The sequence below is a fragment of the Numenius arquata genome, chromosome 4, assembly GCF_964106895.1.
Source record: "Numenius arquata chromosome 4, bNumArq3.hap1.1, whole genome shotgun sequence".
Lineage (NCBI taxonomy): Eukaryota > Metazoa > Chordata > Aves > Charadriiformes > Scolopacidae > Numenius > Numenius arquata.
The window spans coordinates 21,605,642-21,632,268 of NC_133579.1; the positions used below are offsets into that span (position 1 = coordinate 21,605,642).

The 26,627-nt window shown below is 42.4% G+C and overlaps 1 protein-coding gene across 2 annotated transcripts; it reads left to right on the plus strand.

The window, feature by feature from the left end:
* The first annotated feature begins 14,332 nt into the window (after positions 1-14,332).
* TGIF1 (TGFB induced factor homeobox 1) lies at positions 14,333-24,363 on the plus strand. 2 transcript variants are annotated; one of them, XM_074146653.1, is made up of 3 exons: positions 14,333-14,797; positions 21,653-21,879; positions 23,223-24,363. In XM_074146653.1, exons 1-3 carry the CDS (start codon positions 14,782-14,784, stop codon positions 23,787-23,789), a joined length of 810 nt encoding a protein of 269 aa, XP_074002754.1. In that variant the 5' UTR covers positions 14,333-14,781; the 3' UTR covers positions 23,790-24,363. The 2 variants fall into 2 exon arrangements, with proteins under 2 accessions (XP_074002754.1, XP_074002755.1); XM_074146654.1 differs by lacking the exon at positions 14,333-14,797 and adding an exon at positions 19,519-19,540 and having other exon boundaries at positions 23,223-24,280.
* Positions 24,364-26,627: the final 2,264 nt, after the last annotated feature.

Sequence of the window (26,627 nt, forward strand, 5' to 3'; positions counted from 1 at the left end):
CTTGAAAAAAACTACGTCCAGCCATGAAGACAACATGACTACTAGTGATGAGACCTCAGTTTTTAACCTGGTTCTAAGCTTGAAATTGAAAACATCCAGTGACTGCTCCCAGAAGGAAGGTGCCAGGACTGAAAGCTGTTGCTGGCCTTCACCTTCCCTTGGTAGCCCTTTCACAGCCCCACCAACACTGGGGCTCTGCACTTACCTGGCTACTTAAGGGTCCCAGCACTGTCTCTCACTCTCACCAGTTCCAAAGTGGAAAATGTGTGCGTCATGTCTCATTCTCCAGTCTCCAATATATGTCTTTCATATCTCCCTCTGGCTCTGTCAAAGCAAGTTATGCTTTACTAAATTGCTGATCAGGTCACTTCTTATGGCAGAAATTAAATTAATGAGAAGTGCAGCATCTTTGAATGCTAGCAGAACTAGAAGTTATAGCACCTTGCCTCATTTAAGTCCATGGAAGGTTTTCCATAAATCTGAACTAGGCCAGTCTCACTTCCAAACTGTAAGAACATCTAAACATTGAGTTTGGCTGCTTGAGTTATGCTGAGCCCCCTTCTCAAAGAAGCTTACTTGGCCATTCAGTTTGCAGTCCCGGGTGGTCTTGTGTTTATCTCCACCAACACCTGTTTGCCTTTTCTGCTGCCTTAAGCTATTTCTGACACTGGGCCACCAATAGGCCTTATCTTAATTGTACTGAATGTTACACTTTTGAAGTATAATGGACATTTCTGACAGGGTCACTGTATTTCTGAAACAGTGGTTACCAAGCTGTTTGGCCACTTCAGGGAAAGTGTATTCCTGAAAATAATCACCAGCGTGAGTTTCTTTGCAGCTGTCATGCATAACACAGTGTTATGCAGACATGAAAGTCTGAAGCTGACTTTGAGAGTGAAAACTAGCATGGCTACATTACTGCGGTGTTTCATCAACACTAAGCCTTACATCTCAGCTAATTAGTGAAGAAGGAATGCCACAATGACAAGATCATACTGTTATCAGTGCTCAAAATTAATTTAGCATGACGTGTCACTTGGGCAAGACTTAAATTTTGGCCAGTCTACAGAGGCGCCTCATTTCCCGGCAGATGTCGGCACAACACGCACACCAGAATGATCGCTTCTGCTAGGCATTCCATTCTGCTAAGCCTTCCAAAAATAATATTGTTACCAAATTTGCAAAATAGTATCTTCCATCTGCACATGTAGTAGTATTATTATTAGTGTAGTAAGACAACAAGGAACATTGATAAAATGCCATTGTCAAGAATCAGAGTTATATAACTAAGAGCATTGTGTGCATACTTACACATGCAGAAATATATACAGACATATGCAAGTGGTGCTTAATGTTGTCTGCTTTGAGTTTTCTTCTAAGATTTACACCAACAGTGAAGGTCAGGACAGATTACTACATTGTATATACATGTTTGTACGTTCAGGACATACCTATACATATAGCACAGAACATCAGTCTGAAGTGCTCTGTAATATTAACATGAGGCAGCAAACAAAGATGAGATAAATGCACCCTGTGTTATTATTCTTCTCCTCTTACATTGGTAGGATCTACCCATGAAATCAATTTTTGTTTTATTAGCAATGTTCAACCTTTCATACCAAGACTGTAGATACATTAACTGCATTACTACGAAACAAAGCAAGAAACAGTACAGCACTGTAAGAAAGCAGCAGTTTTCTCTCAGTGTTTTATCTCCACAGCATAGAACAAGCTTTGCTTAAACTTCTGCATTTAACAAAATACTGTGTAATACAATGTCATTTAACACCATCATTTGGAGTGAATAATAGCTGTCGGCGTCTTAACCTTCATACAGCGTAAAGCTTTTCCACCTCTAAAAACCAATTTGAGAAATCATGTTTTGGAAGATGACACTTACTGCCACCAGATTAATTACCAAGCAATGAGTACTGTCTCTTACATAATCCTTATCTCTGTCTCTCAAATATGTGGTTCAGTGTCTGTGTTAAAGAATCAGATAAAAATTTCAGTTTAAAGGAGGAAACGGAAAAAAAAAAAACAAACCAAAACACAAAATAAAAAAAACGGGGGGGACTAAATTTATTTCAGAATTTCCAGCTTCTGTAACTGAACACAGATTGTAAACCTATGCATTGAATAAACTTCCCCTTTTCCCCAAAATTCTTCCAAACTCTCAGCAAGGGTAAGTACTTAATGCCACTTTGGCCCTAGACTTCATGTCTGTTTCGGTGTTGCACATCACATACAATGTAGTGTCTGTCCAGTTACCACTGCTGACTAAAAGGCTTTTTATTCTAGAAGGAGAAATAAGATTCACCAGAAGCAGCTATTGCTATACCGCCCTCCTGACCAGCACTGCTCATGGGAACATGGCTCCTGCTAACCACATGACATAATCACACACGGCTGGGCACTTCCATATTTTAGCATGAGTTAGGCATGTCATGTTAACCATGAATAGGTATAGGTTAAGAATTTGACAGTACAGAGTTATAGAGAGCTGTGTGTCCCCTAGAGTTTACTGCAGGTATACATGATTTATCTATTATTAAACCTGGCAGCAGTTTCTTTCCAGACAAGTAAGTGAGAACACATTCACTGGTTCAATATCACAGAATCTTCATGGTTGGAAGGGACCTTTGAGATCATCGAGTCCAACCATACACACCAAAAAAAACCCCCCAAAAAACCCCCCAAAAAACAACCAACCAAACAAAAACCCAGCAAAAAAAAAAAAAACCCAACCACAAAACAAAACAAAACACCCCACCAACCTCGGGCACTAGAGTATGCCCTAAAGTGCCACATCTATACATTTCTTAAATACCCCCAGGGTTGGCGACTCCATCACCACCCTGGGCAGGCTGTTCCACTGCCTGACCACTCTCTCAGTAAAGTAATTCTTCCTAATACCTAATCTAAACCTCCCCTGCCCCAACTTCAGACCATTTCCTCTGGTCCTGTCATTATTCCCTTGGGAGAAGAGGCCAACACCCACCCCTCTACAACCTCCTTTCAGGGAGTTGTAGAGGGCAATGAGGTCTCCCCTCAGCCTTCTCTTCTCCAAACTAAACATGCCCAGTTCCCTCAGCCTCTCCTCATATGACTTGTTCTCTAGACCCCTCACCAGCTTGGTGGCTCTCCTCTGGACACGCTCCAGCAGCTCAATGTCCTTCCTGTAGTGAGGGGCCCAGAACTGAACACAGTACTCAAGGTGAGGCCTCACCAGTGCTGAGTACAGAGGCACCATCACTTCCCTACTCCTGCTGGCCACGCTATTCCTGATACAGGCCAGGATGCTGTTGGCTTTCTTGGCCACCCGGGCACACTGCTGGCTCGTGTTAAGCCGGCTGTCCACCAACACTCCCAGGTCCTTTTCTGCTGTGCAGCTTTCCAGCCACTCTTCCCCGAGACTGTAGCATTGCCTGGGTTTGTTGTGACCGAAATGCAGGACCTGGCACTTGGCCCTATTAAACCTCATCCCACTGGCCTTGGCCCATTGATCCAATCTGTCCAGGTCCCTCTGCAGAGCTTTCCTACCCTCAAGCAGATCAACACTCCCGTCTACTTTGGTGTCATCTGCAAACTTACTGAGGGTGCACTCAATCCCCTTATCCAGATCACCAATAAAGACATTAAACGAGACTGGCCCCAAAACTGAGCCCTGAGGGACACCACTGGTGACCGGCCACCAACTGGATTTCACCCCATTAATCACAACTCTCTGGGCACAGCCATCCAGCCAGTTTTTTACCCAGTGAAGAGTACACTTGTCTATGCTGTGATTCGCCAGCTTCTCCAGGAGAACGCTGTGGGGAACAGTGTCAAAGGCCTTACCAAAGTCCAGGTAGACAACGTCCACAGCCTTCCCTGCATCGAGAAGGCGGGTCACATGGTCATAGAAAGAGATCAAGTTGGTTAAGCAGGATCAATTAGCAAGACTAAAATAAGTATGGGATTTTTGAAACTTTAGGTGCTTTCGTTTCACATTTAAGGCTAAAATGTTCTATCTTCAAATGGGAAGATACTCAACCTTCAGCTAGTGTGATTTAATAATAGAAATCCTAGTCGGGACCTAGCTATATGCAGCTTGCATAGATTTTGAGACTGCAAGCACACTTGCAAGAGATTGAAACAGATGTCAATCATCTGCCTTAACTGCACACGGGTTAACCAGACAATTAGCACCTTGTAAAGTTGTAAACAATTCAACACAAAGACTAAAAGTCATCTGAACTTGCTGTAGCCTTCTGTTACACTTTTCAGGACTAACCGGTTAATCAAAAAGCTCCGCACCTGAGGTTTATCGCTGACCAGCTGAAGTCAAATCCTCGGCTATTTGAAGATCCTACATAAGACTGTTAGCATCCAGGTGATTCAATTGCAGCTCCTTGGGAGACTAATGACCCTACTTAGACTTGTCAGGTTTTGCTACACCTCATAAGGAGTGCAAAGGTGGGGTAAGTATAAGAGATTCTGGTATTTACTGGTATTAGGATGTATAGCTCTTACTATGCCCCTTAAATGCAAGGGAAGGAGGAAAGACATATTTTAGCATTTTAATAGTTAATGGATCAACACATGATCTGTTGCATAAAGACTTATTTTGCTCCATAAGGATACACAGTTTGTTCATCGAGATTGATGTCTTTCTTAAGTGTCCTGAGACCCCTTCTTATCAAGACATGAAATCTCCACACTGTAATTTTAGCATTCAATCCAAGGTTGCTTTCAGTCTGGCTGCTAATGTACTCACTTTACACTGAGGATCCAAGCTCAACTGCTTGTACCTTCAGTGTCTCCTAATGCATTACCACAATTTCCCTGAGCTCCCAGGGCAGTTATCCCCTACTTCTCTGAAAGAACAATGTGGCTCTGCCTACCGCAGGACAAAGAACAATTAGCGATGACTCTTATCACCTAGCTAATTATGCAAGCCACAGAGCACCCATGAAGTACTGAGAATGTCCCCATGATTTCTGGCATTTGAGGTGACTGTTTAAAGACTCCTGAAGAAGATCAAAATCATAAAGACTCACAAAAATATTTATGTGAAGCATTTACGCTCTAAAAATACCTGAATGCCCAAATCTTACAAAAGCAAATGCTTAGAATACACACAGTTTTAGGGACTGCGTGCCATAATGCTATTCACTTCACATAAGTTAAGGCTTCTCAAACTATTTAAAGTTAAGTGTTGCCACAGGTGCCATACCATCCCCAAGACAAATATACATTGGGCCACTGTGTTTTGAGATCCATGAACGCTCACGTTCATTTTCTGACATTGTGAAAGATTGCTTGGTGACAGGTTGCCTTAGGCCTTCACAAAGCAAACTAGTTGTCTCTTGCTGCTTATTGACTGTCAGGAATATCTTTAAGTACCATGTTTCAAAAATCCAGTCCTGGGGATGCTGCCACCGAGTTACAGTTCACCCTTCACCAACACATCGTAGTTTAAAAAAAAATCCCTGAAAATTGCAATTCTGTAGGCTGCAGCATTTTACTTCAGCATTCACAAGAAATATCCTGATGTAAACAAAATAATTTTATATAAAATTACGTCTCACTTTTCTCATGTGATCTAGGTTCCTTTTTTTTTTTGCTAAATGGTCTATTTTTTTAGTGAGCAGTAGCCCTTTCCCTACATCAAGTTGGATTCTATACATCCAACAGAAGGCTGTCCTAAGAAGTGCTGGGCCTGATGATCATGTGTAGGAAAGGCACACTCTACAGAGAGCAGAAAGCCTCATGCACACTCAGAAATGTCAGCGTTACTGAACACAGATAGCAGGCATTCCTGTTTTTCTCCCCTGATCAATCCTCCTTTATCTGCAAGCCTTCAAGATTTGGATTTTAAAAATCAAGCACCAACACCTGACTTATTTTTCCTAGTACAAAAGTACTGACGCTGAGAGAGCAGAAGCCCCCACCCAGTTCTGTGATCCTCCCCAAAAACCAACAAAACCTCGGTGAAATTAATTTCCTTAGACTGTAGCTCTCTCATTGTCTCCTAATATTCACACTTGGGCCACACACAGGTTTAGCGATCTTTCTTGGTGCCCTAAATCACAAATGCTGATAGGCACAGTCCCAAATCATCAGAACATGCGTTTGCCTTCAGAAGACTAGGGCCTCAGGCTATATCTGGGATTTTATAGAAAATTAGACAACACCCATTACCTGACACTTCAGAAACCTTACACACCTTTTTCAGCAGTGAAAAAAGCTCCCAGCATATATTCAGAGCAGGTACAGCATAGACAGCAGCAACAGCTTTTCTAAATTCAGAAGATAGTGTTTAATTGTGGCCTGTCAGAAAATCCCACTGTTTTTTAACTAGTCTGCATCCTTTTCAATCTTTGTTGAATGTGAGGTTATATAGCTGAATAGTTTTTTGTATAGTATTATACCCAATAAATAGCATCCACGTTTAGATTCTGCTGAAAAAAACATAGAAAGAATGACTTCTGGGACAGCAGATTTGTTTCCTATATGAGCCTTCCACCCTCACAACAAGGAATGGTGATAGTGCATCTTTAGCAAGAACTTTCTATTTCCCAACGTATTAAGATGTGGTGCCATCACTTCCTTAGTTCACAGGCATAACCAGTATTCCAAGTTAGGTTTTTCTTATAAAGAAAACTAATTTTTTGTTATACTGGAAAATATTTAGTGTAATATTAACTAGTATATTTCATTTGTTATGATTGCATTTTTTTGTCCTTCTGCAAGTGACACTTAACCTTGTCTCCTAAAGACAGAAATAACTTTAGAGACAATGTTCCTGAAATATAATTATTAAAAAACAAAACAAACTTTTAGTGTAGACTCAACCAAGCAAATACTTGGCTGACCATTAAATTATTTTGTTTAGAGTAGACTACACTAAACAGGATAAAAGAGCTTAGATACAGTTATTAAGAAAGAGATATTTCATTTTAAATTCACATTCTGCCCTGAAAATAATATCAGTTAACAAGCATAGACATCTCTTAGGCTTTGTTTTTGTTGCTTTATATGGTGATTTTTGGTACAGTTAGATATAGTTTGCTGATGCGAAACCTTAAGTGGAGACAGACATTCTAGTATTTGGTTAGACAAGGTCAGCTAAGCGAGGTCACTCTTGGCTAGGGAGCCTCACAGTAAACCTCCTGCTTTCTCTTTGGTATGCACTAACCCGTCTGTGGTAAAAGCAAGTTAGTCAGCCCACAATTAAGAAAACCAAACCAAACCAAAAACCCTTAAAACCACTTTTTTTTTTTTTTTGGTCAGCTGTACCGGCTTTACTTGATTAACTTCTTACAGATAAGCAAAACCTGATTACATAAACTGCAAAATTGCACCCACAGTTTCTAATTTCAGGAAAGAGGGATCTGTTTCCTTGCATGCCCCAAGTTCCTGAGCTAAGCTGAGACTGTCAACAATCATGTCATTTGTCATCCTGATTTTGATACGCTCACTTGTGCACCACAAAAGAAAGCACAGCCAGAGCCTCCCCTCTTAGACAAGAGGGCAAAGCAGTTTGTGCCTGTGGTGGACAAAAACTGTAATTTCTGCGTAACTGGAAGGAACAGATGAGTTCTGTTCCTTGTCAACTTTTATTTTAAGTTAAAACCTGAAAGTGAATACTATTACTCCAAGCAACATTAAACCTATAATTCACTTTTTTTTTTTTTAATTTTAATTTTACATAGTGGCCTGACTTCAAACTATAGAGAAGAAATTGCTTTTACATTAATGCAAGTTTCATAAACCACTCCCCAGAGTAGCTGCACAGCTTTTAGTCTTGCAGCAGAAGTGATTATGTCACTTAGGAAGTTTCTGCATCGTCTTATAACTAACATTACTGCATATGCTTAAGTTGTCCCTACAGTAATCATAATATTCTACTTCCATATGCTTATATACTGTGGCACAGACATGAGGGAGGACCATGTGGAGATGAGGGAGCAAGGGCTGGCACAGGGAAGAGTTGAAGGAGGCCCCAGAGAGAGATGCAGCCCTAGAAGCTGCTAGGCTAGAGAAGCCATTGCTTCCCTTTGCCAGTAAATGTCTGGAAACCCCAGTGGCAAGCATAGATCACTCCAGCAGCTGGTCCTCATCAGGAATGGTTACTCCTGCCTGCTACCTCGAGTCCGTACTAAAGCCCATGCTGAGAACCAAAAGGTTGCAAAGCTGATGCTTGCCAATGTCTGGTAAGACAGGAGTCAGTGTGATTCTACAGAAGGAATTCCTGTGGCTTTTGTTCTTGTTTGATCTTCAATAACCACAAGAATGCCCACATTAAAAAAAAAAAAAAGTCAAAAGCATGTTCAAGTTGCAGAGTCTATTATGCAGTTCTGAAATCTTATGATTGTCTTCACGACTTTGATTTACCCTTTTTGCCCTTGCACAAAGGTAGCAAACTGAGCTCTAATTATGGGAGTACAGCTGGTTGGCATAATTTATTTAGATTTCTAAAAGGTTTTTGACAAGGTTCCATGCAAGGAGCTATTGGAGAAACTGAGATGATGCTAGGGGAAAAAGGCAACTGATTGTCATGATTGAGTATCTGGTTGGAGCAAGAGAATCAAAATGTAAGATTAAATGGTTGGTTTTTATTATGACAGAAGGTTAACAGCAGTGCTGCCAGGTCCTATACTCAGTTCAGTGTTCTTTGATGTATTAACTCGGACCTGTGAGAGAGGCAGAAATAGGGACAGAGAAAAAATAGAGTCTGCAGCTATCAAAAATGTGTTTGGGAAAAGGGAGATTTGTGAGTAACTTCAGCGTGACTTCTGTTACATAAATGAACAATGCAACAACAAAAGAAATCCAGCACCAAGAAGAGTATGAAACCGTGCACAAGTGAGACTTCAAACAAGCCATATAGCCTCCAAAGTTGATAGAGCCCTGTACTCAGTATGTAGCAGCAGCCAAAGATAAAGCCTAACTGGATTTATAAATCCTATGCTGGATTCCATAAGAAATAGGTCAGGGAGTAATACCAAATACATATATATATTGTAATCAGAGGCATAACCTTGCTTAGAATACTGCATGCAGCAAAAGTCACCTTTATTGAAAAATGGAATACTGCAGGACTAAACAGAGTTGGGAGAAAACCAAGGCAATGATCAAAAGCTGGAAATAATTCTCTTAGGAAAAGAGACTGAGAAGAGTGATAAATTTAATCTCAGAAAGCCGACATGATGAAAGTATACAAACTAATGAACTGTACACAGAAGGTAAGGCCCAGGAACTTCTGGTTTTATTGTCTCAAAGCACAAGAGGATATTCAATGAAATAAACAGGTAAGAAAAAAAGAAAAAAAAATGCATTTTTATGTAATTCACAACTCAACATGCTACTCTGCCGCCAACTGCCATTACAGAGTTCTAATGCTACAAGGATATTAAACTTTTATACCAGTATAAAGACCATCCAGCTATCTCAGTAACAAAATCTGAAGTTATATTAAACTATTGCTCCATTGCTTGTATCGAATTGTTAAAGATTTGGATGGGACATTTGTGGGAAAATACTACCTCATCTGCCTTCTGTAGCCTCTCCTTTTCCTCTGACACATCTGAGACTAGTCAAAGTCATGGATAAGAAAAGGTGAAGAGTGGGTGTGACCCACAGCAGCAATTCCTGTTTTCCTATGCATAGGACAGATTTATTCACTGGAAGAAGAGTTCTTTGTTAGCATTGCTTTATTTTCATTATCGAAGGTATGACCTGCTTTACTTACTGTGCACTACTTAATTTTGTTCTGAATATAAAGGGATACATTTTCTCACAAACATTTCAATGGTATCTGAGCACTCCACAAAGATCAAAGGGGCATTCTGTAAAGTGGGGGAAAAAAAAGATAATCATATTCTCCCATTTATGAATGGGAAACTGGAACAAACCGACTAAGATATCAAACACCCACAAGCCTGAGATGCCTAGGTCCCAACTTTCCAGTGTACTTCCTTTAAGAGTTTCTATGCCCAAAACATGGCCTTGGAGACTTCTGTAGTAGCTAGGCACTTGTAAGGTAAGAAATACACAATTAGTCGTGCAAGACAATCACATGTGGTACTGTGGCAGGACAGAAACACACGTGCATCACCACAGAACACTGATAAACCTATGATATAGACAATCATCGAGCAATTAAGAAACTAGCCCCTCCAGTTTTATTTCTCTCTCTTCTTGGAATCCAGTTTTACAAACATTTACAGCATGTCTACGCAGATGGGTCCAGACAGAGCTGAACTTGCTCTGACTAAACCAAGCTGTTCAAACCTGTTGGCACAGATGTATCTTGATGCACGTGTGTACCTCTACTTACCCAAGGAGCTGCACAGATGCCAAAGGTGCTTAGCGAGCAGCATGAATTGCTTGTTAGATGTGATTATTAGCGCTGATGCAGCTCCAGCAGATTAAGTAATACTAAAAAACACAGCCTTACCAACATGAAAAACTGTGGAAAGTTACATGTTGTCTTATATACCATCTACTTCTGCCTGCACGCAGCAGCCAATATCAACACCCATCATCAACCTATGGGCCACTGGGTTACTGCACTAATTGTAAAATCAAGTTGTTCTGTTCCTTAAATTTGAGCTCAGGACAGATGACAAAAATCACCTGCTCCCTCTTTAGGTACAACCTTGTATCAGGTGTGTTGAGGCTTTACTGGTAAAGAAGGCTGCAGGGCCTTTTCTTCCACCCACCCTACTTTTTTTGCAAACTTTATCCACCCTACCACCTCGAACACACACCAAGAGTCCTCAAGTGGTAAAGACAGCCAGAATTTGTAGACAGACCTGAGCTATTGCCTCAGCCAACAACTGCAAGGCGAATTGCACATATCCACGATCCCTGTGGTCCCAGCTATGGATACACCCCTCCATACTCACATCCGTAGAGTAACTTGGGTAAGAAAAAAATAAAGTCTCTCTGTGCATTTTGTACCAGGAAACTAGGAATGAAGACCCAGTGGTACACTGCCTGCTCCTACTGAACTGCCACGAGAAGTCAAAATCAATCCTAGCATCCTTTGAGAAAATTCCTAGGAACCAATATTCCAGCAGATAGGAAGGCTGTTTCTAAGACTCTTAAAAGTAAGCCTGAGCTCAGTGTGAAAATAAAAGGGGAGAACAGGGAGCAGGAGGGAAGGAAAGGGAAAAAGAAAAAAGAAAAAGAAAGGAGAAAGGAAAAAGAAAAAGAAAGGAAAAAGAAAGGAAAAAGGAAAAAGAAAGGAAAAAGAAAGGAAAAAGGAAAAAGAAGAAAAAAGAAAGGAAAAAGAAGAAAAAAGAAAGGAAAAAAAAGAAAAAAGAAAGGAAAAAAAAGAAAAAAGAAAGGAAAAAAAAGAAAAAAGAAAGGAAAAAAAAGAAAAAAGAAAGGAAAAAAAAGAAAAAAGAAAGGAAAAAAAAGAAAAAAGAAAGGAAAAAAAAGAAAAAAGAAAGGAAAAAAAAGAAAAAAGAAAGGAAAAAAAAGAAAAAAGAAAGGAAAAAAAAGAAAAAAGAAAGGAAAAAAAAGAAAAAAGAAAGGAAAAAAAAGAAAAAAGAAAGGAAAAAAAAGAAAAAAGAAAGGAAAAAAAAGAAAAAAGAAAGGAAAAAAAAGAAAAAAGAAAGGAAAAAAAAGAAAGGAAAAAGGAAAAAGAAAAAAGAAAAAGAAAAAAGAAAAAGAAAAAAGAAAAAGAAAGGAAAAAGAAAAAGAAAGGAAAAAGGAAAAAGAAAAGAAAAAGGAAAAAGAAAAGAAAAAGGAAAAAGAAAAAGAAAGGAAAAAGAAAAGAAAAAGGAAAAAGAAAAAGAAAAGAAAAAGGAAAAAGAAAAAGAAAGGAAAAAGAAAAAAGAAAAAGAAAGGAAAAAGAAAAAGAAAGGAAAAAGAAAAAGAAAGGAAAAAGAAAAAAAGAAAAAGAAAGGAAAAAGAAAAAGAAAGGAAAAAGAAAAAGAAAGGAAAAAGAAAAAAAGAAAAAGAAAGGAAAAAGAAAAAGAAAGGAAAAAGAAAAAGAAAGGAAAAAGAAAAAAGAAAAAGAAAGGAAAAAGAAAAAGAAAGGAAAAAGAAAAAAGAAAAAGAAAGGAAAAAGAAAAAGAAAGGAAAAAGAAAAAGAAAGGAAAAAGAAAAAAGAAAAAGAAAGGAAAAAGAAAAAGAAAGGAAAAAGAAAAAGAAAGGAAAAAGAAAAAGAAAGGAAAAAGAAAAAGAAAGGAAAGAGAAAAAAAGAGAAAAAAGAGAAAAAAAGAGAAAAAAAGAGAAAAAAAGAGAAAAAAAGAGAAAAAAAGAGAAAAAGCAAGGAAAGGAAAAAAAAAAAAAAAAAGAGTTCGGCTCAGGAACTTGCCGGTAGCCCCAAGGACAATAAGCAACCGTGAGGCGGCTTGGGCGGTATGGAGAAAGGGAAATCTCTTCAAATCCTTGACGTGTCTTTTGTTAACTTCCCGTCATTACTTTTTTTTTTTTGGCATGACCGTACCCGGACGCGCTCAAAACACCCATCTGAAGAGTCAGCCCTCACAGCTGGGAAGCGGGACTTTCAACAACAAAAACAACACAGAAAAAAAAAAAAAAAAGGAAAAAAAATACGGCGGCGTGCGCGCACCCGCCCCTGAGTCACCGGTCCCTCGGAGACACAGCTCGCTTCTTCTCACGTTAAAAACACTCGCCCCTGGGCGAACCCCGTGCTACCAAGTTCCCTCATCCCGGCCCGGGCGCGGACACAACCGAGGGGCGACGGCGGCGGCCTGAGAGGGCTCGCGCGTGCCCGCGCCCCCCGCACGCCGGTTGGGTCGGCGAGTAACGGCCCGGCTCGCGCCGCTCGGCACAACCAACCGCCTGCCTCGGCGCTGGCCCGCGGCGCCGTGAGTCAGTGGGCCGGGCCGGGCCCGCTGCCCGCCAGCCAGCCAGGCCGGGTTCTACGAGCGAACGGTCACAACAGTCACCCCAAAGCGAGTCGCTGGCTCCACAACGGCCAGCGCCTTGGGGGGACCTTGTTAACTGATGTGACTCACCAGCCGCCCTGCCCGCCCCCCCCCCCCCCCGCACATCTCCCCCCCACTCAGGATGTAACAGCTGTTGTGTCTCCGGCAAGGTCGCCGTAATTACGCCACATAAAAATAACTACGAGGAACTTGAGGGGGGGGGGAAAGGATTTTGCTGTTAAAACGCTGTTGCTTCCTCTTCTGCTGTGAGCGAGCGTTGGTGTGGATGCCCGGGTGGGGGAAGGCAGGAGGAAGCCCTACTCTGGCCGTAGGAATTCACTCTTTCATCAGCCGTTTAAAGCGTTTGCTTCTCAGCCCCCCAGTGCCTGGTCGGCACGTTGTCGTGTCCCCCCCCCCCCCCCCCGCTTCCTCGTCCACAAACAGCCCAGCACGTGGCGGTGCGGGAGCGATACAAATATATACGCACTCCCGGGCATTTAAAAGCACGCTACGTCCCCACGCGTGTTCCGAGGCGAGGCGGCTTATTTTGCTTTCCACGCCAAAACCTTCGCGCGTGAAATCCCAGCCCGGAGCACGACGGGCACCTCGCTTGACAGGGGCGGCGGGGGAAGGCCAGGACCCGCCGCCGAGGCCGCCCGCAACTCGAGGAGGGCTCAGCTCTCCCCTCAGTGCCCGTCCCCGCTCGGTGGGGAGCCGGGGGGAGCCCTCCGCCACCGAGCGGCTCGCAGCTCTCTCCTTTCCCGATCCCGGAGGAAAATAAACTGTTGCTGCACCACGTGCTCGCCCGAGAGGGATGAGTCAAGCTGTGAGACTTCTCTCTTCTACGGCTACGAGCATGTGTCGCACCAAAATCCACCGGACTGAGACGGGGGGGGGGGGGGGGGGGAACGGGGGAGAAAAACAACCTTTTGGAAACTGATGTAAAAATAAGCCCAGAAAGAGGGTTCGCCGTCCCCGTGGCCAGCGCCGGGGCTCGTTCAGTGCCATCGCGCGGTGGGGTGGGGGGAGCAGTAGGCGAAGCAGCCCCCGCCGGGCGGCTCGGGGGGCGCCGGTCTTTGGAGGGCTCCTTCTCCTGCCGTAAGTACTCCCCTTTCTTTTCCTCGCTATTCACGCGAAGGAGTGGGTGGTTCATCCGGCAGCAACAGGAGGAGGCTAGTCAAGGGCAGCTGTCAAAATCCCCCCCCCCCCCCCGCTCCCTCCTTCCCTCCCTTGTCCTCTTCTCCTTCCAGTTTAATGATCAAACGTCTGCCTGGAAGAAAGGCGAGGGAGAGGGAGGCACGGAGGGGCCCCCCCCGCCGCCGTTGTGTGTGCATGAGCGAGCGGCTACGGGCGCCCCCCCCCGCAGCCGGCCCGTCCCTCCCCTCCCGTCTGACAGAGCCCCAGCAGCCCAGGAGGGGAGGAGAGAGGAGGAGGAGGCAGCGCGGCAGCCGCGAGTGCCAGTGCAGCGCTCGGTGACTCTCCCGTACTCGCTGCGGGAGGAGGGGGAGGGCGGGCGCTGTGTACCTTTCCCTCCCGTGCCTTTCCTCACTTTAAGGAGCCGGGGCCAATCGCCGGCAGAAGGGAACAAAGGGAAGGGGGGAGGGAAGCCCACCCCAGCAGCGGCCGCAGCAGAAAACCCCCGGGGAGGCAGAGCCCTGTGGCTCCCGCTGACAGCGGCGCGGCTCCGGACCGGTCGCCTGGATTCGCGCTCTGTGGCGGCGGCGGCGGCGGTGGTGCTTTTTCTCCGTCCTCTTCCTCGCCGAGTTTAAAGAGGGAGAAGCGTCCGGCAGAGGGAGAGAAACTTGGGTCGGCGAGTGAGTGCCCCTGGCTCCTAGCGTGTGGGGTGTCTGGCGGCAGCGGCGGCTCGGTCCTGGCGATCAAGATGAAAAGTAAAAAAGGTAGTTGTGATGGGAGAAACGGGGTGCCCTGCGCCTCTCCGCTCCCTACGGGAACGACTGCGGGGGGGGGGGGGGGAAGTGGAAAGGAGGGAGGCTGTTGCCAAGCCAGACGGAGTCTGTTTTCCTTCTTTCCTTGGCCCTTTTCTCCCTAGTGTCCCCCGTTCCCCCCCGGCCGAGCTCCCGTGGAAGATGGCAGTGGATGCTTCGCTCCCAGACAAAACATGCGGGGCTGTTGTTTGGAGGCGGCCGCCTCTCCGCGCCGCTGGCTCCCTGTCAAAAACATGTCCAGCCGCCCGCTTTGTGTCTTCGCGAAGTTTTGTTTTCGCTCCCTCCGCCGAGCCTCTTCCCCCTGCCTACCGCTAAAACGCTTTTTGTCGCGTTTCCACACCGAGCCCCGCCGTCCCGGTAACGGAGGGCGAGGGTGCGGGTCGTTTTCCCAACTTGGGGGGAGGAAAGCGAGGTCTCCCGTAACTCGGAACCTGCCGGCGTCGGGCAAGTCTTTGTTCGCGGCGGCGCGGGGGGAGCGGGCAGGGCGGCGTGGGGCTAGGGGGCTCGGCGGGGGGGGGGCTCATACCCCATCCGCGCCCTCGGCTGCCTTGTTTTGCTCAAAGTTGCTGGTTTTCCCTTCCCTTTCTTTTACCCCCTAAAACAACAAAAAAGTACAAAGTTTCGACACAGGATTAAAAGGAGCAAGATTCTTTTTTTTTTTTTTTTCCCATAAAAATATGGCTCTTTAAGTTTTCTTTGTGTTGATTTACAGACAAACTTTATAGTTAGAGGACTGTTACTTCTTTTCGCTTGTGGTGCTTTAAGTGCCTTTAAATTGGAGCTTCGCCACAAAGACGCGGAACGTGCTTTCAGATTTAACACACCTAGGCTGGCTGGAAAGAAGTTTAGAGCAAAGCAGGATCTTTACAATTGTGATTTACCAGTCCGTAGTGTGGATGAAGGGTGTTTTGCATTCAAAGACTATTAAATTACCCGAAGTGGAGGGTTAGAGAGGAGCAGTGCGCATGTTCAGTACTCCACAGAGTTGGGCTGTTTTTCCCCTACTACGCATTCCTGCGGCTCTATAGTAGAGCAGCCTCGCTCATTGTTAATATCCTTGGAGCAATTAATGCATATGTCGTTCGTGAAATCATTGGGCCGCTGGAAAAGCGATGTACTAATATGGTTCGTAGCCCTGGTAAGAAGCTTTGGACGTGCCACTCGTTTAAGGGGAGCGCGCACAAAGGGAATTAAGGCACAAAGACGAAGTTTAAACAGCGGGCAGGGTGGTGTGTAATAGCGAAGCATTCCGAGTTCCCGCAGGAGCGGGGCGCGCAGGGCGCGTTGGAGCCTGCTAGCGAACTGCAGGGATTTTCAGATTACAACATGTGCTGCATACCAAGCTCCGCCGTCTGTGCCTAGAGACAGTGACAGCAGCGACTTTGAAATGTTTCGGTCGTCTTAGGTAGGCTGAGATTCTTTACCTTATTACAAGCAGTTTTGCTTTTTTTTTTTTTTTTGATCTCACCGAATTAATTTAGCCCAGTTATTTTTAGGACATTCCTATGCTCCCTATTTGCACAGCAGTGGTGAGCTGGTTTCCTGTCTGCTGTTGCTTCCATTGTTCAGACTTCTCTCCCCGAGGGCAGCTGCTGGTTGGTGAAATACCAAACTCCCTGCACTTTCAACTGTTGTTCTTGCCACCTCCGAAATAAATGCGTGTGAAAAACGCTGACGTAGTTTCTAGGTATGCATGTGTAGGGCTTTGTGTGTGTATGTGTGTGTGAGAGAGAGAGGGGAGAAAGATCTGCTCTGAGGATTGCAAGTCCTGGGCTGAAACAATGGAAACAATGAAAGGTGACAGGCGGGAGGGAGAACTTTTGAGAGGGGCCATGGGCCTGGGGTTTGCGTGGCAGAAATTAAAAGGTGAGGAGACAAAGACGGAAACTTTTAAAAAGATGTTAGGGCTAGGGTGCCTTTGTTTTATTAAAGGTTGGGCTTGTAGTTATTTGTGACCTCCTGGCATTTCAGGCTCATTCAAGAAGTTTCAAAGAGTGACTTTGTTCCAGCTTTCTTGCTTGCACTCCTAGAAAAACCTCGTTTAAAGAAAAAAAAAAAGTATAGCATAGCCAAGTCTGCTTTAGAAGCGATAGAGCACTAGCTGTGTGAAATGCAGAGGAGAACAAATAAGCTAGTTCCTCAATTATGAAACCTATTCAGAGGAAAAAGTTGTGTGTGTTTTGGTTTTTTTTTTTTGGTTTGTGTGTTTTTTTGGTTGTGTGGTTTTTTTTTTTTTTTACTGTGGAAATTCCCGTCTGCGTCCTTGTAGTTCTTGGTTACTTATGAATAATTTAAAACTATTTTATTTTTTGTTGTTGATTTTTTAAGTTCACATTACATGTTAGTTAGGTTTTTTTGTGTTGCATTTTTTTGTTGGTTGTTGTTTTGGTTGGGGTTTTTTGTTGGTGTGTTGGGTTTTTTTGTTGGTTTTTTTTTTGTTGTTTTGTTTTTGTTTTTTTTTTTTTTGTTTGTTTGTTTTTAAAGTTAACAGCCTGTGGATTAAAACCCCGAGGACTCTTCTGTGGATAGTTTAATGTACAAATAATAACGTGATAGCAATCACACTGAACATATTCAGCTTGTTTAGCTGATTTGGAATACAATCTCACAAAGACACAGGCATGTGCTCAAGTTTATACATGTGAGGAATCCTACTGAACTTGGTTGCAACAGGATCGGGGCCTTAGATGGGAACTGGTTCTGTTTGTCTGTGCTCATAAAAAAAAAATAAAAATCTGTCTTAATAAATTCAGGGAACCCTAAGGGGGTGGAGGTTTTCCGTAAGGTGTTTTTTGTCTATCCCTTCTCTGGAGGGCAGAGATTGTTCCTTGTGGTATACTTTGTCCTGTTTTGAATAACAATTGGCTTCTGCCATTTCCTCTGTGAAGCTCTTCCTCGACACAATGGGATAGTTGTGTGGTTTTTTGTGTTTTGTTTTTTTTTCCCTGATACTCAGCCTAAATTTGTCATTTGCTTAACTTCCATTTCATTTTTCTTAGTCTCTCTAAATACTTTGTCCTCCCCCTCAAAGTATCTCAGCATGCCTTCTTAAGTAGCAGTAGTTTGTTTTGAAATCAACTTTAGTCATCTCTGTACTTTTACTCAGGTTGTTTCAAGCTGTTAACGGTTGGGTGGTGAGCCTAGACTCGAGATCCTAGGTGTAATCTTCCCTGAGCTGATTATGAGAGGACCTGTAAAGTCTTTGGGCTGTGACACAATGCAATAGTGCGTTCAATCATGTATATGACTTCAGCTGGGAAGCCAGGAGGATAAAGTAATTTATAAAGAGGGGATGCTGAACATGTAGTTCTTAGGTCATTAATAGCGTGGACTGCTCATTTAAGTGGTGATGGCGGGAGTGGAGAACTGGGATTTTGTATTGTTTTTCAGACCTCTTTGCAAATGAACTCGTGCTGCTTTAATTTAGTCCTGTAAAAGCAGTTTTTCTGTTTAGGTTAAATGTATTTAGGAGAAGACATAAAATAACTTGTTGCTACCCTACTTTTAAGACGAAATAAATTAGTAGGTCAGCTGGGGCTACTCCTCGTGTCCACAAGCCTTTATTCTGGGTGTAAATAACAGTAAGCCAATGGTCCAGTCGTGGAGCTTAGCCAGAAGTCTTTTCAGTTGGGCCCTGTTAAAACAGGAAACCAGCAGCGAATAGCCTGATTACTAACAAGACGGAAAAACAAAGCTGGGTTGTAATCAGCAGGAATGCTTTAATGAAAACAGAGTCTTGACAGCAACAACGTGGCTCCTGCTCTAGTAAAAAAATATCAGCTGGGGTAGTGCGAGATTTCTAGCCATGACTTCCTGTTGCTGCTCGCTCTGTACCGCGCCGGAGAGATCTGCAAGTTCAGAGGGCTGATCGGCTATTTAAATGAGCTCATTTAAATGAGGAGAAGTTGTACTACACTGAGTTTCCTGCTTAACCAAAACCTGCTTTGTGTCACTAACTCACTGTGTCAATTAATATGACACACTAAGCGAGCAGGTCAAAGGGCATGCTCCGCTGTTGACTCATTTCTTGCTAGGTAGGTTACGGTTAGTCAGATGGCAACTTTTACTTTAGCAAAAGATCATGTTTGCAAAATAGAGAAACGTTTTTATGCTGCTGGCTTTCAGACAGTATTTTGTGGCTTTTTTTTTTTTCAGGTGAAAAAGAGCAACAGTTCTTCTAGAAGAAGTTTTGCTGTCAAATCAGTTTTCTCAAATTCAGAGAGGCTCCCATGGAGTCTTTTAGCTGTGGGTTAGAACTTGCAGAGGTTACTTCAGATGGGGTGGTGTGTGTCTGGAGGACTTTTTGTTTATGCCACGTAAATATGGCTCACAAACCATTAGACACCTAACTTTCTCATAGGAGTAGTTTCTTTGGCTTCTCTTCCCTCTTATTTCCAGCCCTCACTGTTTGCCTCTCCCTGTTTTCCAAAGTCCTGTCTTGCTGCCTATTATGTATAAAAACAAACAAAAAACCCAACCCACTGAAGTGCTGCAATACTTCTGGTTTCTGACAAACAAGAACAGCTCACTTGAAAACACTGTCTGAATAGCATAGGCTAGTTTTAGCTAGTTTTTAAATTCAATTTAAAAGGGATGAGCTGCTTTGCAAAGCCATTGCGTTGCCTGTGCAGGATCTTTGTTCCAAGAAATGCTCCTCATGGCTCCAGGAGCCCATTGTGCAAGGCATGTTCTCAGGTTAGGTTGCAAGCATGACAGCACTTTCCGTGAAGCTATGACAAATATAAAGCAGTTTGCTCGGAATCAGTTTAAAGCAAACTTGACATACTTTCTAGGTGAATTAAGAACCTGTTTACATAATTTGGAGCTTATCTTGTGTTGACTATTTAAATGTTGTCCTATTGTTCCTGTTCTATGACTGGATAATTTATGTAGCTAATCATCACAGGAAAAAATTTGGTATGTCAGTTTGGTGTTTGTCTGGTACATAAATCGGCAATTGGGAGAATGAAAACAATACTAAGTAAGTTACTGAAGTAACTACGCCGGACAAATTGCAGATTGATCATCCTGCTGGGAATGCTTGCATATCAAAATTATGCATCGAAATTTGGACATCTTAAAATTAAATTTAAGGATGTTGAAGCTATTCATAAATAGGGGAAGGAAAGAATAATTTACCATGTCAGCTTTGGCTGAAGTTTGAAAGTGTGGGGAAAGGTCCTTCCATGCCCCCCTGCCCTCCCCTCCCAAGCGTTAAGGAAAACTTGCACACTCGCACTTTCTTTCTTTCTTTCTGTGTTGTGGGGTTTGGGTTTATTTATTTATTTATTATTATTTCTTTGTTTTTAAAAGACATTAATTCCTTCTGTGTCTTTATTTGTGGATATAACTATAGCTTTATATAGTTTTATACTTTCACGGGCACACTTCTTGTATTTTAGGGCTGACTTTGTTTCCTTAAACAGAATTTTTGAATTATGGGTGGTTACCCAGATAGTAAAAACAAGTTAAATATCAAAAGTAAAATTTTTTATTAAGGTTTTTAGTTTTGATGTTATGAAGGAGCAAGTTTCTTCCCCCTCACCCCCGCAATCTAAGTTCAAAACACAGAAAGATTGACTTGTTTTCATTCTATAGTTTCTAGAAAATGCTAATGCTTCTGAAAGGCAGTAAAATGTCACTTGAAATTAGTATTGTACTAGTTGAAAATGGGTGGTATTTTATTTAGATTTATATATCCTTTGTAAGATTCCTAAAATTTCTGGTGAGCTTAACCTGGTGAGTATTTAAAGCATGGTAGTTTTTGTGTTTTATGGTATTGCTTATTTCCTCAGTGACTTGTATATCCTACCAAAGGAGTAGAATTGTAATCTTCCTAACTACTGACTACTTGTTTGTTTGTTTAAATTTTATTTACATACCATAGCTTTGTGTTACTGGTGGTGTGGTGTATATATAAAGGGATAATCAAATTTTGAAATCTGTTCCTTCCTTTGTGTTAAAGAAAAAAGGTATGCAGTTAACTTGTAAATCTGGAGCCTTTGTAGTAAGTGTAGCACAGAACACACATTTCCACAGATTAAAATATGAGATGAAAGCCATGAAGTTGAAAAAATAATCAGGATGCAAAGTGGTAAATTTAAAACAAACAAATAAACCCACCCAAACATTAAGTGATCGTGGTTCTTTGATACAGAAGTGCAATTAAATTAAAGAAATCCATCTCCTGATAAACTGGTGCACTCTCAGGCACTTGATTCTTTCCTTTTCCTGCACTTTTTTTTTCCTTCCTAAGTAAAATTCCACTCGGGTGGGCGCAGACACAACTTTTCTTATTTTCATGTTCCATTATTTTTTTAATAGCTCTAGAACGAGCAATTAATTTCTAAAACCTACAAGCTATGTCTCCCAGAAGAGGACCCATTTCTTGAGTTGGGTCTTTTAAGTTCTTGCTTATTGACCTTTTGCCCAGCCACTGGATAGTTATCCTTGCAGAAAAGTGTTGGAAGCATACCATAGCAAGCAAATTTGGACAATATTGGCATTAGATAGAAGCTATCTGATAACATGCAGCAGATAAAAGGTTGCCAGGGGAACAAGAAAATGAGGATTTGCAGAGAGGAATTCCCCTAGGAACAGATCATTGGTGCTACTTTTGTTCAGCTGACAGAAAAGCTACAGCTTGACAAGTTAACGCTATAGGACAAATCTCCTGTATAGGAGGCTATGCCATGACTCACAGCAAAGACAGTTAATGTAATAAAATGTGTCTGAACCATAGAATGCTGGAGCTGAGTAGTTTACGGATTTAGGAGGCTGATGGTTGTTTTCTTCTTACAATTGTAGGTGTAGTTGCAATATCAGGCAGTGAAACGGAGGATGATGACACTATGGATGTCCCACTGGATCTTTCCTCATCTGCTGGCTCAGGCAAACGGAGGAGACGTGGCAACCTGCCCAAGGAATCCGTGCAGATACTTCGGGACTGGCTATATGAGCACCGATACAATGCTTATCCTTCAGAGCAAGAAAAAGCGCTATTATCCCGACAAACACACCTTTCCACACTACAGGTATTAAAAAAAAAAAAAAAACTAGTCCTGTCTTCAAAAGGAGCTGTTTTCTGTTTTCTTCTTAATTTACCTGTGGTCTAGTCACTGATACAAATGTTTACACTGCATGTGAGATTTCCTTTTTTTATTGTTACTCACTCTCCCTCTGATTGCAGTTGTAAGGAGAAATCCAAATGAATTGTGATATGATGATCTTTGGTTATTGGGAATAACATTACTTCTCTGGGAGAACAGTCAGTCATCAATTCGAGCATGCATACTAATTTTTGTGGAATCGGGCCCCAAAAGACATAAAATGTCTATATAAGGCAATTTATTGTAAGGAGAAAGTATTTATTTGTCAACAGAGCTTTTATGGTGATAGATACACAGCTTAAGATACAATTCTTCACTTCTAAAACTGCAGCTTGAGGCTTGTTCCTATAGAACATGCACATATATAATTATGTGTATGAGGGCTTCCATAAGATCAGTGGAACAACCTATATGGGACAGAGCTACTCAAGTCTGTTAGTATAGGTGTGACGAGGCTTTTTTGTGGTTAGTTTGGATTCTCATCCTGGGATACTGCTGGCAGTTGCAAGGTCCCAGGGACACATCAGTCTCATGTTCTGTGATCATCTTGGGTGGAATAGCTATTGACAGCTGCTTTCCGCCTCGTGGAAAGGTGTCTGCATGAGAACTTGGGTAAACCCTGGTTTGGTTTTGAGAGGTGCTAAAAATAGAGCACTCCTGGGCTTTATTTTTCCAGATTAATTCATTAGTACAAATTTTGTAATTGGCTGTAAAGTAAAATTTCCTTTATGTAACATCCTAAAGAAAACCTCCTTTAGGTAGTAAACAGAAAAAAGACGTTGAACTATAAACTATCCTGTATCGCCCAGGAAACTGGTTTGATATTTAAACAAGGACAAACTTAAATGAGGTAATTCATGTTATGTCTGTCGACACAGTCAGTTGAACAAGGAAAATCAGTAACTATTTGTGGGAGGAGTGGCTCTCTTCAGAGAGAAAAGGTTTTCCTGTTGTTAATTAACCTAAGCATAGGGAACAATAGCTAATAGGTTAATGTGTGTGCACAGAGTTAAACTCTAAACCCCTCCGTTTTTTCTAGCAGTCTTCAGATGTCCCGGGGCTTTCTGTAACAGGAGTGGGAGCTGGGGGTAGAGCCTGGACAAGGGAAGGGCCTTTGCCAGGCGTGTCAGAACTTGTCAGTAGGTCTCTCTTTTGTTCTGCAGTTAAGGAAACTGCTTGGAGGGATTCATTAATCTAACCCAACGACTCTAATGGCACATAGTTGGAAATGAATGAAGGTAGAAATTGAGATGTCATTATATTCCCAGGTCTGCAACTGGTTTATCAATGCACGCCGCAGGCTTTTACCTGACATGTTGAGGAAGGATGGCAAAGACCCAAATCAATTCACTATCTCACGGCGAGGGACCAAGCTTCCCGAGGGTGGCCTGGTGGAGTCTTCCATCAGCACAAAGAACTACATTCCCCTGCTGGAGGAGACTGCCTTCCTTCCTGGTGGCGCACCGCTTGGCAAGACTGTGTCCTCTTCCAAGCCATCTTCCCCGGGATCGGTCCTGGCTCGGCCGTCGGTGATTTGCCACACGACTGTGACTGCATTGAAAGACGCCCCGTTCCACTTTTGCCAGCCGGCTGACGTAGGCCAGACCACGGACCTGCAGCAGCCCCCAGCCAACGGCTTCACAGACAACTCCCTCTCCTACAATGAGGACGCATCTAAACTGGGACCTGCTGCAAATGCACAAAGTGGGCTCTTTAACACTCCTCCTCCAACCCCACCAGACCTTAACCAGGATTTTAGTGGATTTCAGCTACTGGTGGATGTTGCACTCAAAAGGGCGGCAGAAATGGAGTTGCAGGCGAAACTTATGGCCTAAATTCCCTTCCTTCTCCTTCCCCGTTTTGTTTTTCCAGGCAGGGATCTAACAGCTGTGTGGTTATTGCCACCCACACGATATCAAAAGACTTCACTGCATTATTATTATTTTTTTTTTATTAATCTTATTTGCACAAGGGATTGCTGAAATGAAGCTTCCTGTCACTGAGATGGTCTTCAGTGGAATATGGTCATTCCAAGAATTATAAACTTAAAGCTACTGTAGAAAGAAAGGATTGTGTGTTGGGGTTTTTTTTTTTAATGTTTTCTTTGTAGGTTTTTCATAATGTGAGATGGTTCCCAAGATCATGTGATTTGTTTTTGTTTCTTTCAGACTGTGCAATATCTAGTAATGATATAGAGTCTTCTTATCATTCCCATGTGGAACAGAATATACCGACACGCTGTCTAAAATAAATTTTCAATTTTTTTAACAATACAAACTTTGGATGATTATGCTTTTTTCCCATAATGTAATAAAATATTTTCTTTAAAAATGGATGCCTACAGAGTATTTTGTTGAATACGAGCTTTGCAGAAACCACGGCTTTACTCTTGAAATAAATGGAAGTGAGAAATACTTTTGTGCTCATACTGACTTTGTTTGGTTTTGAGAGCTATGCTAGCAGTTGTTGTTAACCAGATGTTTAAAGGAATGCTGAAAAGTGGGCCAGAAGTACCTGACCGTGGTCTGCTATGTTGAAATTTTTTAAAGGGGCCGAAGGGAGCTATGTAGGCAACTCTCATTAAGTTTCGATGGGATATCTTAGGCCCTTCCAAGAGTTCCAGGTTTTGACTCCTAGAAATACTTTAGGGCAGGGAGATGTGACAGCCCATGGGAAAGTTGACCTGAAGATGAAATTAGGCGGCCAGAAGAGGGGGTTGGGGTGAGCATTCTTTGCAGGTCTTTGTGATACAGCTTGACAAATTGTGGAGGAGAAGGACAAGGGCTCCCGCTCTTGTATTTCTTGGACTAGCAATGACAAGGTTTTGACTCTGTAATTCTAGCAGACTGAAATAGAAGAGACTGTATTGGGTTGAAATCTGAGTTCTGGGAGCCAGGTCTTGGTAAGACAGGTGGCTGACTAAGATTTAGAAGAGATCCCTGTTGTATTGGGGTGTATTTTGACCAACAATCTAAGTTACCTTCAGAAAAAGGCTTTGGTATCAAAATGACTTCTTACTGAAAAATGTGAAGACTTGCAGCTCACATTTCAGTTTACTTGAATGTCAGTCACCCACCCTTATTCTTCTAACAACAGTGAAATAAGAGACCTCTAGGGGAAAAAATCAGTTCCGGCTAATCCTTAAAACAAACCAGTTGTCTGTTTGGGAGGCGGGGGGAGGGCTTTGTGTGGAGCAGGAGAGCTGACGAATTTAAGGATATCATTATGAGTAGAAGACTGCAATATTCAGACTTCGATGTGTATGCATTTTGTTTTGGCCTTTATCTCTTTTTAGTGTCAGAAATAATCTTCATTTGTTCTCTGGAGTACTGTTTGGAATTCGACTGAGCTTCTGACTTTCTTTAACCTTCATGTTTAAAATCAATGATTATATGTAAAAGAAAAAAGGCAAATCGTAAACGCTGTGGCTTACTCCTGTCTGCATCAGCTTCAGTAACACAATCATCCTAATATACTGTATGCGTATAGATACTTTTAAAAGAAAACTTTCTATTCAAATAAAGCTAGAAAAAATATTTTTGAATATAGGCAGAGGTAGCTGAACACTTTGTCTTCAAGGAATAGCATATGAGTCCGGAAAGAGCCTTGTGTCTTGTCCCCTTGGGCACACTGTAATTTATACTTCTAGGTTATTTTTCCTGGGATGCCTATGTATGGTTTTTCAGTTGTTTGGGTTTTTTTAATGGCTAATTATAAAATAAAATGATAATGCGCTTTTGTGTAACTGTGAGGTCAACGTTGAGGGAAAAGTTGGTCAATAGACATCCTTTTGTGGCATAGATGGTTGTTCTGAAAGGGTGCTAGACACCCAAAGAGGAGTGTCATCTTTGGTAAAGGTTTGGAAGATGCTTCCTTGTCCACATGCAGGAAGCAACTTTATTGCAACACTCCTTACACCCACACCTCAAGCATTGGTGAAGGCAAAACAATGTCATGCAAATATGTTTGCATTGTCTGATTTGTTTGACTTTTTCATTTTTTTTTTTTTATTTTTTTTTTCAAAGCAGGTTGCTGGCGTGCTGTGGGGTAGAGAAAAAGTAGGGGACTCAGATCATTAAAGGGTGTTCTCGGAGATCTTTACTCTTCATTACTCTGCCCTTTAAAATAAATAAAAAAAAATCTCTCAGCAATTTAGAAAAAAAAAAAAAAAAAGTGGAGCTTTGCTTGCTGAGCTGACCAGTTCTTTAATTCCACTAGGACAGCTGCAGTACTGAAAAATGAAAATAGGATGAGGAAGAAAGCTGTTGCCATTCAGGTTAACAGTTTGCATTGAAAGTAAAAGCCTGTGGTCTCTGCACTGTTTTCATTTACCATTATGCCACACAAAATGGCATTAGTGTAACTGAGCACCAATGTCCTGCTCGTGTGATGAGCACTGCATTTCCATTTTGCTGACTGACTCACCCTGCGGACTTGTGACCAGTTTTGCCTGTGGCCAATTATTTATTTTTTTTTAATTATTACTTGTGTTAAGGTTACACCGAAAAGTTCAGCTGTAGTCATAAGCCAAACCCCTTTGGCTGAGTAGCACCTGGCACACCGTGTAAAAGCTTTTCCCTACCCTGAGGTGTTATTTAACTTGGAGGAAGAAAATGACTCATATTGAGTACCCACTAAAATAATATCAAAAGGGAGTTTCGGCTTTCCTGTAA

What these genes read in the sequence shown, in the direction of transcription:
- TGIF1 (XM_074146653.1), top strand. An exon ending in CACACCTTTCCACACTACAG is followed by an intron (nt 21,880 to 23,222) that starts GTATTAAAAAAA and finishes TTATATTCCCAG; the next exon opens with GTCTGCAACTGGTTTATCAA.